General features: G+C 53.4%; 1 protein-coding gene across 1 annotated transcript; it reads left to right on the top strand.

The window, feature by feature from the left end:
- Positions 1–3,560: 3,560 nt before the first annotated feature.
- GDF10 (growth differentiation factor 10) lies at positions 3,561–16,771 on the top strand. Its single transcript, XM_019444856.2, has 3 exons — positions 3,561–4,469; positions 12,890–13,815; positions 15,776–16,771. The coding sequence occupies exons 1-3, from the start codon at positions 4,154–4,156 to the stop codon at positions 15,965–15,967; spliced, it is 1,434 nt and encodes a 477-aa protein (XP_019300401.1). The 5' UTR covers positions 3,561–4,153; the 3' UTR covers positions 15,968–16,771.
- The last annotated feature ends 1,837 nt before the right edge of the window (positions 16,772–18,608 follow it).

Raw genomic sequence — 18,608 nt, 5'->3', positions numbered from 1 at the left:
CAACTTTCAGAAAGAGAATATGGGCTGAGGAGGAGTCACAAAGTGGGTAGCTATTTCCCTATAAAATGTTAACTCCACGGATGGATTTTGCCGGAGAAAAAATAAAATCTGTCATTGATTATAAAGTCCTTTGTGCCTGTTACTTCACAGATTTACTACACTCGGGCCCGGCGGCCTGGGGAGGCCCTGGGATTCTTGTCTCCAGCGCCCCTGCAAACCCGTCGGCTGCTTTTTCACAGCTCATACCCCAAAAGAGAAAAGGAACTCGCTCACATCTCTTTTGTCCGTGAGGGCCCAGAGCTTTGGAAGTCTAGATGAAGGGCTGTCAGTCACACACACCCCCCCGCCCCCACCAATCTCTGGACAGGGACCCACAGATACTGCCGGTAGAGGTCTATGACTTCCTAATCACAGAAACATTCTCCTTCCTTTCCCTTTCTTTTTAGTTCTTGGCGCTGTGCACTAAGAAATGCATTTCCTCTGCAGAGCGAGGCTAGGCAGAACCTCTCACCAAATTTCTCCAAGTCTGCATCCACTTTAAATAGGCTACGATCTCTTCTGAACACACAAAGAAAAAGAGTTGTAACAGGGATCCATGCTATTTAGGACTCTCTCATGCTAAAACCCTGCTAATAATCCTCGGAATACCTTGCTCCTGTCCCCATTTTAGAGCTAAAGAAACTGAGGCCCCAGAAAGCTCAAACAGCTTGCTGAAGGCCATACAGCTGGGTAGTGGGGGAAACAGGCACACAAATCTAGTCCCAATTGACTCCAAAGGTCACAATGGCTCTCTCACTTCCAAGGATGGGTTGACCTGAGGCCACAGCCTCAGGCATCCAGTGTTGGAACTGAAACAGAGCCCAGGGGTCAGGCTTCTCTTGTAAATGGGAGGCTGCTGGGGTTCCAAAGAGGCGATGGGGCTGGGGACTGAGCTGGTGAGAGCCGAAAACTGACCCTCCCACCAGCTCACTGGACAAGATCATGAAACGGTTGCTCAGGAACTTTCACGCGGTGTTTATTTGGGGAGAGGTTCTGGAAGAAACCAAATGAGCCTCCCTCTCAGAACTGTCCACTTTGGTTTTTCTCCTTTACTCACACACCGAGCTTCTTAACTATTTGAGCTTCTTTGCTTCTTCCCTGGGGGTTTCTGAGCTTCAGGGAACCAGAGTGTGGCAGACAGACCTGGAAGACTGAGGGCCCCCAAACAACTTCTCACCTCTCTGAAGAGAGTCCTCCTCCCCATCCCAGTCGTCAAGTCCAAGACCTCGGGGCTCCCGATAAGAACAGTGTATGACGCCCCCAGGACCCCGATCCTTTTAGGAGGAAGCTGTCAGAAATCACAGCTCTCAGGACTGGAATCCACAGTCCGCCATCCCAACTCTTATTCTGAGCTACAGCCTGAGCTATTAAAAACAAAACCTTCTCGTTGGCAAGCTCCACAATTAGCCTCATTTCCACGCTAGAAACACTGTTCTGCATGAGCTGAAATTGCACAGCAATTGTTTCTTGTCTTAGCGATGCTGTTTGCAGGCCGTGCTGGGAGCCAGCGAGGATGTGACCCGGTGGTAATCTGAATTGCTTCACCAAACACATTTTTATCCCATCATCTCGGCTACATGAAAGGGGGCCATAGTGCTCCAGTGTTCAAGACTTAAAGTCCCGCTGTTCAGCAATAAAATGAGGCAAGAAATATTAGCCGTCCCTGGCTGATGCCTTAATTCTTTCCCAACAATTCAGAGAATCTGTACCCTACAGGTTTTAGTGCTGGCTAAAGCCTGACCCTCAGGCTGGCTTGAATGGAGGGGGAATGAGTTAAGGAGAGCAAGAAGGCTTTAATGGACACAGATCCCGAATAGCCCAGCTTGTCCCGGCCTCCTGCGGACTAACCCTCCTTTTCACAGGCCTCGATTGTGTATGGCTCCAGCAGAGACAAAACTACCCATGAGCAGAGGTTACCCCCAGCCGGTACAGGTCAGAGGCATTCTGGGGGAGAAGGGGAGAGGAGGGGAGAGGGGAAGTGAGGGACACATGGAGGAGGAAAGCAGGGGTGGGGGTGGGGGAAAAGGAGCTGTAAAAGTCTGTGTGGATCGTTTATAAGGGCAGATCCATCAAGTCTAAGGCTGTGACTTGATCATCTTACCTCCAGGCGAGCAGTTTTGAAAGCTGTTTCACAGAACAAACGGGAGCTACATTAACGGGAAGTTGAATGTGATGTGAGATAATTATCAAAATAAATAAAATGCTTCTCTATAGTCTTCCAAAAGCTACAGGCCTGAGGGTCAGAGGCTTTCAATAGGATAGCCTCTAATCAGACACTGCAAGATTTAAAAGAATTACAAATAGGTTGTGTTTTACACACTAACAGAAGCTTTTTCCAGCAATTTTTCAATTATTGCATTGTGAGCCCTCCAAGAAAAGTAACGATTCTGGCTCACGGAGCCCAAAGTTACCAAGTAAAGGGAACAGGGTGTTCACAAGTTTGCAAGCAGTCCTTTGAAATGTAGCATAGGCAGTATCCTAGATAGTTCTGGAAGAACATGGGTTTGAAGAGGTCCTTTCCTTCCTTCACAGAGATTTGTAAACTTTTTGTGTGGGCCTTGGACAATTTTCTCAGTCTGATGAAACCTGTGGACACTTTTTCAAATGAGTTTTTTTTTTTAAATATACAATATACAAGGAAGCCAATTCCATTAAAATATAGTTATCCAAATATTTTTAGTATACGTGCTGCCGAAGTGAGCACTCCAAATATTTTTTAAAACAACTTTCCAACATAGTAATCTAACTGCCTTTTTTATTAATTAATGGAAGCCTCAGGTATGTTTAATGCCACTGTGATTGGTTGCCTACATTTCTAATATTAGAAAATGCTAAGTTTCAGTTACAGGTTATTGAAAATAAAAATGTAAATTTTCCCCATCCAAGTTCACAGACCCCCAGAAATTCTCTCCATGGACAAGAAACCACACTAAAGGCAGGATGAAGTTCAGGACCTTCTGACCCAGGGCTAAGCTGAGGGGCAGTGGGCCAGGGACTCACTATCCTGTCACTTTATTGTGAAACCTTGGAAAATCTACTGCTTTCTCTCCTCCTGTCCTGACGCCTTGGAAACGTTTTGTAAAGCAGTTTGAAACCACATCCTTCTGCAAGACAATCCTGATGGCTACTTGTCCAAAGATTAATAAAGACCTTTGATGTACTTCTTCAACAACTGGAATCGTTGTTGCCAAACATGGGTCAGTTAATGGACTAATTCTGAATTTTAATGAGGATCTGGTTCCAGTTGCTCTGCGTTGGTTAAGCTTTGGAGTTAGGATTTCTCTTTTCAGAGGCTGCCCAGGGAGGGTCCGTGTTCGCCTCACTCTTGCATTTTGGATACACATCGGCTCGGAGGCAACCTGGCATACACACACACACACACACACACACACACACACACACCTTTCGGGTCCTCACGGGGGAGCTGTCATCTTGCAACTACATAGTCATCACATGCCATTACAGGGGCAACCCGGCAGGCGGGCCCCTCTCCCAAGGCCGCCCAGCCCCCCGCGCAACCCTGGCCAGGCTGTGGCGCCGACACACAGGAGCCGGCCCGGTCCGGGTCTCCGTCTCTCTGCAGGGGAGCGGGGAGCGAGCTCGCCCACGCCCACGCCCCCCACACTCCCGGGCGCACACTCGGGCGCACACCCCTGCGCGCGCACGCCGCCACACACGGGCGCACGCACACCGCAGCCGGGCCAGGGACAGCCGTGTCGGCGGCGGCCCCGCGTGGTCCCGGGCGCACAACCGGTCCCCCCGAGGGCGCCGCCGACCGCCCCGCCCCGCCCCGCCCCCCGAACCCGCGGAGCAGGGCGCCCAGTGGGCTGCAAAGTTTCGCTGCGCGAGTCCGCTGGGGCGTCGCGTCGGCTCAGGTTTGGCTCGGCTCCGCGGGGCTCCGGACGGCCGTGACCGCTGGCCCGCGGCTCGGGCGGCGAGGACGGACCTGCGCGCTCGCCTCGGGTCCCGCTCTACCCCGCGCCCCGCGCGGATCTCAGCATCCAGCGCCCCGCGCGCCCTCCCGCCGCCACAGGGTCGGTCCGCAGTCGCCGGTGCGCCCGCGAGTTCTCTCCTCCTCCCCGGCTTCGACCCTCCTTCGCCGCCGCCACCCACCATGGCCCGTGGCCCTGCTGGGACGAGCCCGGGAAGGCGGCCCCAACTGTTGCCGCTGCTGCCTCTGCTTCTGCTGCTGCTCCGGGACGCGGGAGGCAGCCACCCGGCCCCCGCCTGGTCCGCATCGCCTGCAGCCTCTGATGGTCTGGCTGGGATCAAGGACCCCTGGCGGTCCCTGGAGGACGCGGCCACCACTCTGGGCCCCGGCGCCCAAGACATGGTCGCTGTCCACATGCTCCGGCTTTATGAGAAATACAGTCGGAGGGGCGCGAGGCCAGGAGGGGGAAACACGGTTCGCAGCTTCCGGGCCCGGCTGGGTAAGTAGAGGGGGCCCCGGGCACCCCCTCTTCTCCTAGTCCCCCTTCCTCACTTATTCATCCTCCCCTGCCACTGCACCCTCTTTGCTTCTTCCTTCTAGTCATAGACTCATTCATTCATTCATTCATTCACTATTCAGCAAGCACTTTATGCCAGGCTCTGAGACTCCAGTGGAGACACCAGAGTGGCAGTGACACAGAATTCCTGCCCCTAGCGTGCTGCCAAACCTGGGAAGGTGTCACACTTGTGTAGACATAGACCACCCCATACACAAAGCTTTAAGCGTAGGGTGAGATGGTACTGGGCTGGGGAAGCTCATGGTGGGTGGTATCCGTGTCATAGGGATGAGACTTGTTGGCTCTTGACAGATGAGAAGGCTCTTGACACTGAGTGGGTCCAGTCGGGTGGGCATAAAGCAGTCCAGATACTGCCGGACACGGCCCAGGCAGAGGACATGAAGCTCTAACTGGGGCACACAGTGAGTTGGGTGGCTGGGCCAACAGAGTGAACTGAGAAGGGCTTTGGGTGCCTTGTCTTGGGTACACACAACTGAGACCTCCATGAAATGCAGCACTAACCTTAAATGTTAAGACCACAGGGCTTTCAGGAAGGGTCCAGAAGCTTGGGCAGTGGGGGCATCCTACTCCCCTCCCACCCTTGCCCCACCTGAGCAGATCCTTTCCCCTCTCCTCATTTCTTGGAGGGAGCTGGACAGAGGCCACTTACAGAGCACCCCCCCCCCCCCCTCCGTCCTGCACTGAGAGCACTTTGGGGCTGTGGCCTCAGCTATCAACCAGCCCCGGCTGGGCTACCACTCCAGGCCCTGGGCAAGGTGCAGCCTGGTGGCAGGGGTGGCGGGAAAACCCTGGTTGTCATGGAGACCACTCATGGTCACAGAATATCATGCCAGAAAATGTGGGTAGGGGTCCCGGCAGCCCTTGTGGGGGAGAAGACCATTTATCAGGAGAAAGACTGTTGGTCTCTAAGGTCCCTCCTGAGGTGGAGGGGAGCAAGCCCAGCACTGGGGCCAGACAGGCTGGATCAGGTCGGCCACCTGTTGATTGCTGGTTGTGTGACTCAAGGTAACACCTATGGTTTCAAAGCCAGACCTGGGAAGCTTGGCCGTGTGTAACTGTGTACTGGGGACTATCTGCCACGGAGAGGCCTGTCCCCCCCACCCCCCACTTAGCAGACCACTTGGTCAGTGTTTCTGGGCTCCAACCGGATCTAACTCTGTCCTCCCCTGTACTTTTTATTCACCGCATGGAGTCCATGTCTGGAGCATCATTATTAAATTAAGCCACTCAAGAATTAGCCAGCATAAAAATGACCTCGGGCGAATCACTAAAGCTCTGTGGACTTTAGTGTACTCATCTACCAAATGGGCTGGTCATGCCAGTATCTTTCCTGTGGGGTTGCCCAGAGCCCAGCACTGGCCAGATGAGGTATTGGTGCATGTTGTTTCCATGGGAATACAAAGCATTTGTGTTCATATAGGTGAAGACCTGACCTTGCACCCACTGACGCAGTCCTCAAAGCCTTGTAGTTGAGGAAAGCAAGGCCAGCCAAGTCACCGCTGCAACAGGGGTGAGCGCGTCCACTGAGCGCACCCACTGCCGCAGCCCGGGCGTGGAGGTGCGTGGCCTTGTCTTTCCACTTTCACAGAATGGGGGCAGTAGAAGTAATAACGAAGCATTGGATGTTAGCCCTGAGCAGGACCTGGAGACAGTACTTCAAATCCAGCCCTCCCATCTTACAGATAAGGAAACTGAGGCTGAGGTAGGGGGGCTGTTCACAGTGGCACCTCCCATCTGCTGTGCCCACTGCTAGCATCCTCTTCCCACCTTCAGCAGAACTAAACCCAGGACTTAGGAGACGGAGGGCAGAAAAGACAATTCTCTGGGAGATCAGAATTATTCGGGACCAGTGTGCGACTGACAAATGCAGCACGCTTATTTGGAACCGTTTGACAGCCATGAATACCAGCCCCAGCCAGCTCCACCAGCCTTACCCCTCGGGGCATGGGTTTCTTGTGCACACAGTGGGGAGGGGAAGATTCGGTGGGATGAGGTGGGTTTGTGCCTGACATAGCGTAGGCCCAGGCAGTTTGGTTTCTCATCCCCCTCCTTCCATTCACACCAAGCCCCTCGCCAGCCCTCAGAGATGCCTGGTTTGTGACCCCGCGATCCAGCTGCGAGCCTGGGCAGGGCCCCTCATCTTTGGGTGAGGCACAAATGTGGGGCCTTTAGCTCCGGCCCTCGAACATACTGGTACCATCCTGTGGCCTGACAGTGGCCTCTGCAGCCCCAGTGGTCTAGTCCCTGCAGCCACGTTCCTTGTTGCAATGGAACCACATAACTTGCATGCTACCACGCACCCATAGCTCAAGTGCTGAGTGTGGGCTGTGAGCTGGACTGGTAAGGTCCAAATCCTGAGGCTGCAACCAGCATAAGGGACTGAACTTGTCCACCACTCAGGTTTTGTTTTTCACTTCTAAAATGGGGCTAGTAATGTTCCCTTCCTTATAGGGTTTTTAAAATGAACTGAGGTATGTCAAGTGCTTAAGACAGTGCCTAGCACGTGTGTCCGTAATTTATTAGATGCTACTATTTTTGCTTCAGCCACCCCTGCCTCCCTCCCTTCCATTGCCCCCTGAAATGTATCTTGTTCCCTATTAAGTCTACAGCAGTGGAGAGAGTTTCTGAGCCAGATGCTGAGGGTTAAGGTTAGGTATTCCCTGCCCCCACTGCCCCAAACAACTTGTGTTTAAATCTGAGCTTTTCCACTGACCTGTGTGAAATTGGGCAAGTTACTTAACCTCTCTGAGCTTGATCCTTCATCTTTAAATGAGAGTAGTAATACATACCTATCCACCGACAATGCCAAAAGTCACGTTCATTTCAGTTCTCCCGAGCACTTCACTAGGTGGCAGGTACTGTAAGTTCAGAGGATGCAAAGATGCAGACACTCTTGGCCCTGCTCAGAAAAATGCACGAGCTGGTGGGTCAAGAAGAAATAAGTGCTGTGCAGTGAGAAGGGGCGGTGGGCGTGTTTTGGGGGCCAAGGGACCTGATGACACTGACCCAGCAGGGAGAGGGCCAGTGGGGAGGGGCCAGTGACACCTTCCCAGAGCAGGTGAGCAGACATCGGGGGGTGGGGGGTGGGGGGGAGGCAAGGGAAGAGAGGGGGAAGAGAGAGAGCATGAAATAAATTTGTGCTCACCTGCAAATCATAGAAAATCACACTAAAGAAAAGAACTCGTTCCTAATCACAAACCAGAGTTAATACATATATATTATAGTTTATATAAACGTATTACTATATTCTCTATATATGTACAGTATCTAATAAGATCATATCTTTAACATGCAGGTAAAAGTTGCTATATCCTCATTTGAAGTTACCTTTTACCCATTACCGGTCATCCCGAATTGGTTTTCATGCCTGTCGGCCATTTGCAGTTTTCCCTATGGAAATGGCTTCCTCCTTGATGGGGTTCTTGACTTTTTCTTACTGATTTGTAGAAGCTTTTTTGTGTAGTAAGGATATTGACTCTTCATGTGTAATAGATGATTTCCTTACAAAGCATGAGTGTGATGCGAGGGATGACAGTGATCTGGGGCCACAGTAGCAGTTGAGGAGGGGCCATCGGTAAGGACAGTAGTGGAAGGCTGCAGAGTTCAGGATGGCTGTGGAGAGACAGGACACAAAGCCAGGAGGAACTGCGGTTGGTCAGACGCAGGAGGAGAGAGGCTGTGAGACTCTCTGGCTCCTTCTAGAGGTGTGGACAGGAGGACAGGGAGGGGGCAAGGACAAGGTGCCCTGAGCGTAGCAGTAGTTGGAGCGTGTTCTGAGCGTGTTCAGTGCCAGGCACCATGCCGTGAGCTCTACAGAGATGATCTTACAACTTTGGGAAGTGCCTACAAATACTCTGCCCAGCTCAGTGTGGAAACTGAGGCAAAAAGAGGCCCCATGACTTGCCTAAGGCTCCACAGCTCGTAAGTGATGCAAGCAGGATTCCTCTGAGGCCTGCCTGAAAATAGATGCTTGATGCATGTTCGTTCTCTTCCCTCTGTGCCCATGGCTGGCCCGTGGCTCCCTTCCTCCAGCTTCCATGGGTGCTTCAGCCTCACGTTCTCCCTCTGGTCTCCCTGTCGGCTGTTTCCAGGGCGGTGGCTGAAGGGACAAATCCCATGTGGCTTGGGTTCTGTTCCTATAGGGAGGAGCAGTCTGAAGGTCCTCTTGTCCTGAAGGTTGGCTGGCAGGGTACCTGGGGGAACCCTTGGGCTAGAGCCGCCTCTCCCCCCACCTCCAGTCCCATCCCCAATACCCTCGGAAAGGAGGCTGAGTGCCCACAAAGCAGACCCAGTTAGGGTTCTGAGATTTCAAAAACTCCAAGGAAAGATGGGTTTGTCTAAATAAAGTCAGTCCTTTCATTCTCAGAGAGGCAGAATTCCAACCCATCCAAATAATGACTTGTGTTTGCAAAATGTTTTGCAGTTCACAGCACATGGCCTTTGTTACATTTGCTGTTAGGTAGATCACCATTCTATCTAGAGTACACAGGGGAGCGTGGCCTTGGGGTCAGATAGACCCGGGTGCTCTGCCCCTTACCAGCTGTGTGACTTTAGGCAAGTTAGATACCCTTTCTGAAGCTCCATCTTCTCTCAGAGAGTGAATGACCCGTCTGCTCTCCTCTTTGGGAAAATGTGGAATCAAACATGCATACGTGCTGGAAGCCTGGGCCTCCACAACTGGTAAACAAGATTATTCCTATTTTAAAGAGGAGAAAGCTGAGGCTCAAGCGAAAGTAACTGGACAAAGATCCTGCTGCCCCGTGTCTCCAGGGGGATTTGTATCATCTCTGTCTTACCAAAGAATGAGGTTTTCTGTCTTACCAAAGAACGAGGTTTTCTGGACTTCTTTCAGGATGTGTTTGCTGAACCCCAGGGCAGCAGGCCAGGAATCACCCTTTGTTAACTGGGACAGACAGATCTAGCAAAGACCCCACTCTCCCCCGTCATTCACCACGTACTTCTGAGCGGAAGTTTGAGCAGAGACCTGAAGGGGAGAGGGGGCGGTGCCTGCCGCAGGAGGCTTGATGGCCAAAAAGCCACAGCTGAGGCAAAGCCCTGAGAGAGGATGCTTCCTGTTGGAAGGACCAGAAGCCAGGGTGACTGGGGCAGAGATGGGGGTGGGGTCGGAGGCAGGCCAGGTCAAACAGGGCCTCTGCAAGGGGTCCAGTGTTGCTTTAGGGCCAATGGAGGGCTCTGAGCAGGGCAGTGACCTGTGAGTGAATGCCCAGGGCCTCCCTTGGACAGTGCTCTGCAAAGCTGTGACAGGGCAGCAGATGGCGTCATCACGATGGCCTGTCTATGGCCTGAGGTGGCTCTGACCACCTTTTCCAGGACCCCCCATCAGCCCAACACTTAGCCCAGAGTAGGAGTTTCCGAAATGTTTACTAAGAAAGGGAGGGAGGCATGGAGGGAAGCAAGAAAGAGAAAGGAAAAGAATCATATAAAAGGAGGGAGAGAGGAAGGAGAAAAGAAGGGAGGGAGGGAGGAACTTTTCTTGCTGACCATGAGATATGGCACCAGCGCGGTTCACAGGAAATAGGAAGTTCTCTTGGGTGTTTCGCCTTTGAAGCCCAGGCTCATCCAAGCCGGGAGACTTCACGTAGGTTCCCCTTATCTCAGCCACAGCCCAGAGCCCCCTGCACTACATGACTCAGGAGCGGTCAGAGAGCAGACCCAGCCTGCGGCCCTTCGCAGGTGGGAGACGGGGGGACCCATCTCCACCCACAGTTCCCAGCAGAGCGGGTCTTCAGGCAGCAGACTGCCTCATGAGGGGCAAGCTCCTGGTGTCCAAAGGTGGCTCAAGCCCAACGGAGGAAGGACTCCTGTCCTGAGTGGGATGGATCAGGCTGCGTGACCTCAAAGGTCTCTCCCCGTCTCTGCGGTTCGGAGCCTTAAGAGAGGGGCAGCATTTACTGTCCCTCTCCTGCATTCTGGGCATAAATAACCCTCAGGGAAGGCCAGCTCTCCTCTGAGGCTCCTTGGGGGCAGGCCTCCCAGCACCTTCCTTGGACCACACCTGTCTCAGGCCAAAGCTGCTGGCCCTGCCATGGTGGTCACAGCCGACCTTCTTCATAGACCCTGTAGTCCTTTAGCTCCACCACTAAGAGGGAGGCTGAGGGGCTGTTCTCTGGGGAGGCCCATCTCTGTGCTCCCAGTCTGCTGCTCACCAAAGGTTCTAAGTTCCTAGGCCAGAGATGCTTGCTTCCTGCTGTGATGGGCAAGCTCCTTGGAAAGAGTCAGAGATGCCCATCCTAGAGCCTCTTCAGCATTTTCTAACAAAGAATCTGTAGCAGAAAAATACGCTCAAATTGGATGAAAGAAGAAATACTTCATCTGCCTTGTGAGCTGGGTTACAACTCAGATAATTTGGATCACTGAGGGGACACCGAGTTGCTTGCCAGCCTTGATGTTTGGATAGAAGTGGGAGGGAACCACATTTAGGGGATCTTCCTTGGTGCCTGGCACACTACATATGCTCTTTATTTAATTCTGCAGAGAATTATGTGAGATGGAGACCCGACTCTCTGTCCAGGGCAGATGAGCTTGGGGTGGTCCTGATGCAGCCTGGGGGCCTGGTTCCTGTGGCCCTTTCTAGCCCAACGGGTGTGGGGGCTGCATTGTTGGGGAGCTTGCTCCCCACCCACACATCAACCTAAGATTCACAAACTGGCCTGATGGTTGGAATCCCCCGGGATGCTGTTCATAACACAAATTCCTTGGCCCCTCTGTCCCTGACCCTCTGAATCAGCATCTCCAGGGGAGGAGAGCAGAGATCAGGAAGTTGGGGAAATGTGGAACTTGAGCCCGTAACACTCCAGGCTGCAGTGTCTGGAGAAGCCAAGTGTAAATGGCCTTCAAGGCCCCCTGCACGGCTCCTTGTGTGTGGAGCATGTTGGGAGGCTGCCACTGTCTCCTGCGGGTTTGCTCCAAGGGGTCACAAAAGGCAGGGTCTTTAGGGTGTCATCCAAACCTTGATTGACATTTATCAGGCCCTCCTTGGATATGCTTTTCCTTTCCTTCCTCTTTCTCTCGTAGTCCCTTAAGAGTACACGACAATTCCCAATCGAATTATACCTTCTTCCTAATAGAAGGAAATAACCTTAACCTGAAGATTTCGGTTAAATAAAAAAAAAAAAAAAATCCAAGCTGATTCTGTGGGTGCAGGTGTTAGAGAAGCTAAGGACCTGACACATGCCCTTTGGGCCCAGTGTCCCTGCACACATACACACTCCCATGCTTGGGGGCTCTGTCCTTCTGGCAACTTTTCCCAGAAGTTTTCACCAGCAGACAGACACCTGGCATCAGGAAGTAGAGCAGCTGGAGGAAGGCAGCCAGCCTGGTGGCTCTGGTGTCCCGCCAGCCTGCAGTGTCATAGGGAGGCCTTGGGAATGACCCCTCCCTCCTACTCGAAACTTCCAGAGGATGTGGCCATTCAGAGAACTCATGCTGCCTGATCTTGGGGCAGCTTCCTGGGGCCACCGATGAGGATGTTCTGCTCCGTGACCCTAGGGTTCACCTAGTAGAACCAAGAAAGAGGTGCCTGACAGCCTCAGGGATGCAGAGGCCAGAGCATTCTAGAGCTGCAAATGCAGTGTTTGAGGAATCCCAGTGCTTATCATGATCTGGGCCTCTGGAGAGCAACCTGGTCTTTGGGGACTCTGTTGAGTGGTTTTGTGCAACCCTGATACTGCCCTTTCTTTGTAAAAAAAAAGCTTTAAAAACCCTTAGGCAAAACAAATAGAAGACACCCAAACAGCTGTGCCCTTAAGGCCAGTTTTCCTCAGAAAGCACTCAGAATGCAGGGAAAGTAAGGTAAGAGGGGTTCTACTTCATTCACCTCGTTTGGAAGAATGACTGCATTTGATATCTGTGAAACAGAGGCCTGGGCAGATACAGGAGGGGGGCTGTCAGCAGGGCTTGGACCCAACCCTACCCATCCCAGAAACCTGATTCCACCTTATCTCCTCCACCAGCTGTCAGTGATGTTTGTCCATTTGTTCACTGAATGGCACTGGAGTGCAGGGAGAGGAGGCATGTGCCTTAGGGCCCGGCAGGCCTGAGCCCCTGTGTGTCTACTACCCTTTGCTTGGAACAATGGTATATTTATTGACGGTCCCCAACTGCTCTGACCTCAGTTTTTCATCTGTTCATTGGGGATAAGTAAGGGTACCCTCCTCAGTTTACTATGAGGATTACATGAGAGGAAGAAAGCCTGGCTGGCCTGGAGGTGCTCCCTAAATGGGCACTGTTCCTCCAACCTGGCCCCTGGAGGGAGACCCAGGGACCCCCCGGACCTATCTTAGAAAGAACCTAACCTACTACGGTCTGTCCTTCCCTCACAGAAGTGGTCGACCAGAAGGCTGTGTATTTCTTCAACCTGACTTCTATGCAGGACTCAGAAATGATCCTCGCGGCCACATTCCACTTCTACGCAGAACCTCGGTGGCCCCGGGCACGAGAGGCCCCATGCAAGCAGCGGGCCAAGAATGTGTCCTGCCGCCTACTGCCCCTGGGCCTGCCCGCTCGCCAGCACCTTCTCTTCCGCAGTCTCTCTCAGAACACGGCCACACAGGGGCTGCTCCGCGGGGCCATGGCCCTGGCGCCCCCGCCACGGGGACTGTGGCAGGCCAAGGACATCTCCCCCATCGTCAAGGCAGCCCGCCAAGATGGCGAGCTGATCCTCTCTGCGCAGCTGGATCCTGGGGAGAAGGCCCCAGGGGTGTCCAGGCCCAGCCCGCACGCGCCCTACATCCTCATCTACGCTGACGACCTGGCCATCTCGGAGCCTAACAGTGTGGCAGTGACACTACAGAGATATGACCCCTTCCAGGCTGGGGACCCGGAGCCCGGCGCTGCCCCCAACAGCTCGGCGGACCCCCGCGTGCGCCGGGCCACGCAGGCCACCGGACCCCTCCAGGACAACGAGCTGCCAGGGCTGGATGAGAGGCCGGCGCACGCCTCCCACGCCCAGCACTACCACAAGCACGAACTGTGGCCCGGCCCTTTCCGGGCGCTGAAGCCGCGGCCTGGGCGCAAGGACCGCCGGAAGAAGGGCCCGGATGTGTTCATGGGCTCCTCGAGGGTGCTGGACTTCGACGAGAAGACGATGCAGAAAGCCCGGAGGAAGCAGTGGGCCGAGCCGAGGGTCTGCTCCCGCAGGTATTTGAAGGTGGACTTCGCAGACATCGGGTGGAACGAATGGATCATCTTGCCCAAGTCCTTCGACGCCTACTACTGTGCCGGCGTGTGCGAGTTCCCCATGCCCAAGGTAGGCTGTGTCTGAGTAACACCGCTGCGTTCAGCCCCTTGTCTGGCTGTGACTCTCGGCACGGCCCCTGCCGGCAAGTCCCTCTGCCCCGGGACCTGCTTCCTGTCTGTAAAATGGGGATTGGAACACCTCGCATCGACTCAAGGTAGGAGACAGGTAGGCAGAGGTCCTAGAGCAGCAGCCTGTCAGGCGAATACAGCCCACAGACAGACGTGGATTGGCTGTGCTTTTGAAAGTGCTGACTTAGTTGAGTTTGAATTTTAAATCAGAACATTTCTTCGTTTGAAAAGGAGAACCCATCTCCTTAGGTGTGTGTTCCCACGTAGCAGCTGCCTTACAAGGATTGAGTCCATGCTGCCCCCCTGTAGACAGGACAGGCCTCTGAAGCCCCTTCCTCAGCAAGGCTCTCATTTCTGTTCCTGGCCTGGAACTCAGGGTGTTGGCATATGTGACCAGTGGAGAGTTGGCCTCAGTGGCTTCCTGTATGGACTCCCTGCTCCCCGCCTCCCACTCAGGGCAGGGACCCACGGGACAACTAGCTTTCACTTGTACGAGTCTGCAGGAAACAGCTCATGAGGCCATTGTGCTGGCCCTGGGGTTCCAGAACCTCACCTTCCCTCCAGTCTGGGTTGTGGCTCTGTCCATCCAGTTCCCCACAGCCAGAGCTGTGGTGGGCTGGCTGCCAGCTGATGTCGCCCCTCCCCACAGTGTGCACACTTTCCTCCAGCTTAGCTCCTCTGCTGAGTTCCAGGTCATTCCTTCCCCTTCCAGAAAGGAAGTCAGTGCATAAATCCAATTTGAATGTAAATAAATCAGTCAGCTGGGAAATCCCAGCCGCAGACACAGGCAGCATTAACCTGTTTGGGGAATTAAGGGGCTTTTCCTTAAAGCCACGCATGTGCAAGAGAGAGGAAGGGAGGTGCCCAACAGGGAGACAGGTATTGGCCTGAAGAGCCTATCACAGGCCTGGGCAGATACAGGATGAGCAGTCGGCAGGCTCCAGCTGGCTGACCCAGCACTTACCTTATCAGTCTAGCTGGCTGCCTGCCGCCTTCCCTGACAGCAGCCTGAACCCACAAATCAGATGTCCCTCCTTTCACCTCCCCACGCAAGGGGGCTTCCTCATCAACGCACTGTATATAAAACTTCCTTTGGCCCGAAATGAGCTGAAACTCCCGTGGCTTGGTCTTGTTTCTCTTGTTGGAGGTGTGTGAGACAGCATTCTCTGTGTTTGTGGCTATGGCCCAGGCTCTTCTGAGTATGTGACTCCACCTGGGGAGGGAAAGAAAACCCACGTGGCTCCTCCAACTTTCCTTGACTTTTGGCTGCTTCCTAACTGAGCGGTCTTGATCAGGTTACTTTGACATTTGAAGCTTCCATTTCCTATTGGAATTAAGGTAGTCCCACCCCATACCACTGATACTATGACGAGATGAAGCAGCCCCTGACATCCCTTCCCCCCCCCCCCACAGTCACACCCTTCTGGGAAATGTCCATTTCCAGCCCCATCACGCTGGTGCGCCCACGCCTGCGGGCCTTCCCCTCCAGTGCTGAGAACACCCTCCCACTGGAAGCATGTCTGAACTCCTCGGACTGTGAAATCTGGGCAGCTGTGGCCCAGGCAGAACAGCTAGGCATCGCCCTCTGGATAACTCCTGCCCAGTTCCAGGAGCTCCTTGGGGATGAGCGACGCACAGGTGCCCCCAAGTGGCCAGTGCCACGAAGGGATGTGTCTTCCCTCCGGGAGACGTGAGGGGCAGGAAGGCCCGAGGCCCTTGCACATCTCCCTGGGATGCAGTCTGTGGCTGACTTCAGAGGAAATGTGTGCCCAGCCCCGGAAAGTCACCATTTTCTCCTAGATCGACACCTTTTCTGTGGCCTCAGTCAAGGATGCTCTGGTGGTGCAGTGGGTGGGTGAGGGCAGAGCACCTAGGTAACCATGCCCTTTCCTGTCTTTCAGATGGTCCGCCCGTCCAACCACGCCACCATCCAGAGCATCGTCAGGGCTGTGGGCATCGTTCCGGGCATCCCAGAGCCTTGTTGCGTTCCCGACAAGATGAACTCTCTTGGGGTCCTCTTCCTGGACGAGAACCGGAACGTGGTTCTGAAGGTGTACCCCAACATGTCTGTGGAGACCTGTGCCTGCCGGTAAGACCAGCCACTCTGGGTGGAAGGAAATCTCCACCCCACCCCACATCCAGCAGGGTAGCATCCTCAGGGCCTTCTGGGGTGAGGCCTTGATGAGGGGTGCAGCTGTATATGTGGGGCAGAGCTCAGAGGCACCCTGGCTGGGTCCTAGAAAGATCTGTCCCCTGGGGCACATTCTGGGGTCTCTCATTGCCAATGACTTAGCCCCCTACATGCCAGTCTGAATCCCCTGAAAGAATCTGGGAATTAGGGCTCGCCTGAAGGCTGCCCATTGCCCATCCCTTCTGCTCTGAAGACCTGAAAGCCGGATGTGTCTGTAGTGTTGGCTTTTGTGACCATCATCTCAAAACCTTGGGAGAAGACTGCAAACTTGAGGGCACCTGCTCTCTTCACAAGAAAGAACCTCTGTTTAAAGAATCCGTTTAAAACACTCTGGGCCACATACTGATTCTGGAAAACAGGGCCTAAATAACGGTATAAACTTCCAAACTCTGCTGCAAAAGCTTTCACAGAAGCCGTATGCACCTATAACCAATTTTGGTTTCTTTTTCTTAATATATATTTTATTTTAAAACGAAGAGGAGGGGGTGGACGCCATTCCCCGCAGAGGTAATTGTGCCGGTTAAGTGTGCATTGTTTAAACATGTTTATTGAAATAACACCTACAATAATATGTTGGAATACTAAAAAATAACCAAGATTTTTATATTTTTGTAAATTATACTTTCTATACTGTAGATTGTGTATGTTATGTGTTTTTATGGGATGCTAATAAATTAAAGGTACAGTGGTATCTTGAAAAACTGAATGTCACCCATTCCAAAATATGGAAGGATCCCTATCTATAAATATGACATCTTGGGGGCTGCTGGGGACACAGCCTCCTTTAGGAGCAGAGCCGCACCCCCACCCCCAGGCCTCTTCACACCTTCTTGTCTCTATCCTGAACTCCAGAAAACAGCTACTCCTATGCCTTCCAGCATGCTGCCCACCCACTTTGCCACACAGGTGCCACCCTGGGCTCATCCAGGCGGGACAGGGCCCCAGGCAGGCACAGTGGTCTCACGGAGCTTTCTCAGTCCTTAGCTTCAGAAGGGACATTGAGTGACTGAAAGGTGTCTGAGACATTCAAAGGAACGTCTGCGGTTGCCTGGGTAGAGACCTCTTACTTGGGGTAGTTCAAGCAAGAGATCCAATGGGAAGCAGTCAGGGGTGTCTCCTGAGGTCCAGGGGCTCCTGGGGAACTAGAATGTCTGCTTCTCCCTGTGCATGTTTGTAGAACAGCTGCCCTGCTTCCTCGTCCCCAGCTCCATCCCAAAATAGCTTCCTCTAAATGGTTCCCTTATCTCCAAGCTGACACCACCTTACAACTATAGTGACTGAAGCTGATTGACCAGCATTTCTGAAGAAGAATCTGAAGAAGAATCCAGTTTGGGGCAGGTGTGTAACAGTCCTTCGGCTGGGACCTGAGAGGGTGACATGGCCCTGAGTCTTGTTTGGAGGAGACCCAGAGGCCATGAGCTAACCTCTGAGAGGGGACTTAGGAGGCGAAAAGAAACCCAAGGCATCTGTCTTAAGTCTGGCTGCTGAGCCCAGTGTTCCTGGGCAAGTGATGGCTGAGGAAGTGCTCCCAGGAGAAATAGGTAAGGAAGGGGTAAAGCTGGTCAAGAGGCCGAGAAGCCGAGCATCCCAGATCTTGGATCTTGTGGGGAGGTCTGGAGCTTAATTACACCTCAGGGTTAGCCTGGCCTTGAGGCAAAGGAGCTGGACATTCAGACCTCCTCTCCAGGCTACTCCCAGGCCTCTGGCCCCCTGCATAGGTGGTCACAGTAGCTCTGGAAGCCCAAGTGGCCTCTGCAGAAGGCCACAGTGGCTGCAGCTAGAGGCAAAGCAAAAGACCCTGGAGGGAGGGCCCAGAACAGGTAGGTGAGGCGGTGTCTCAGTGCACCCAGGGGACCCAGCACAGTCTGCCCAACCTCTCCTCCAAGGGTCTTGGGACATGTGTGGGAACAGCAGCCCTGGGCGTGTGGCCCTGCCTCGGCAGAGATTAAGTGAGGTGAGGGTGGTCCCTAGCACGCACACTGCCTATTCCTACAGGGACTGTGCTGCACCCACATGGTCCGTTCACTGGATGCTGGGGTGTCTCAAACTGATCTGCAAACTTAGCGCCTGGCTGGCCACATCTAATCCTTTTTGGAACATTACAGGATATAAATTAATAACAAAACGAGTAAAACTATTGGGGCTTGATAAGGCTCCAAACGCCTTTCTTCTCAATATTAGATTCCTCATTTTTCCGCCTCCTCCTCCTCAATTATTTTCTCATACACTGCTCTCTTTCCATTTCTTGATAAAGCTGGGGTGTCTTACAAGAGTTCTGTCTTAGTCTTTCTGGCACTTGCAGTGTCTGGGGGATCTGAGTCTCGGGGCCTTCATTTCTGGTTTCCAAGGACGGGGAGCAGGCTGGGAAGATGACCCCTGGGTCCGGTCGTGCAGAGCCTCTGTGCTTGTGCCAGGATGGCTGTCCCCTGGCGGTGGTGACTGCGGAGTGCGCTGGAAGGAACGGGTGTCATCAGTGACTGCTCACATTTGTAAAGCACCATGAGGTTTCGACACAGCATCTTGTTTAGCCTCCTAGCAAACTT

Source organism: Panthera pardus, unplaced genomic scaffold, assembly GCF_024362965.1.
Source record: "Panthera pardus isolate Hobbes unplaced genomic scaffold, ASM2436296v1 HiC_scaffold_22, whole genome shotgun sequence".
Lineage (NCBI taxonomy): Eukaryota > Metazoa > Chordata > Mammalia > Carnivora > Felidae > Panthera > Panthera pardus.
Note: the sequence above shows the minus strand (reverse complement) of the source record. Positions and strands in the feature narration are given on the sequence as shown.

Excerpts from the sequence above, each read along its gene's own strand:
- GDF10 (XM_019444856.2), top strand. The coding sequence starts at position 4,154 with ATGGCCCGTGGCCCTGCTGGGACGAGCCCGGGAAGGCGGCCCCAACTG. Across the intron at positions 4,470-12,889 it reads CAGCTTCCGGGCCCGGCTGG|AAGTGGTCGACCAGAAGGCT; the intron begins GTAAGTAGAGGG and ends CTTCCCTCACAG. Across the intron at positions 13,816-15,775 it reads GCGAGTTCCCCATGCCCAAG|ATGGTCCGCCCGTCCAACCA; the intron begins GTAGGCTGTGTC and ends CCTGTCTTTCAG.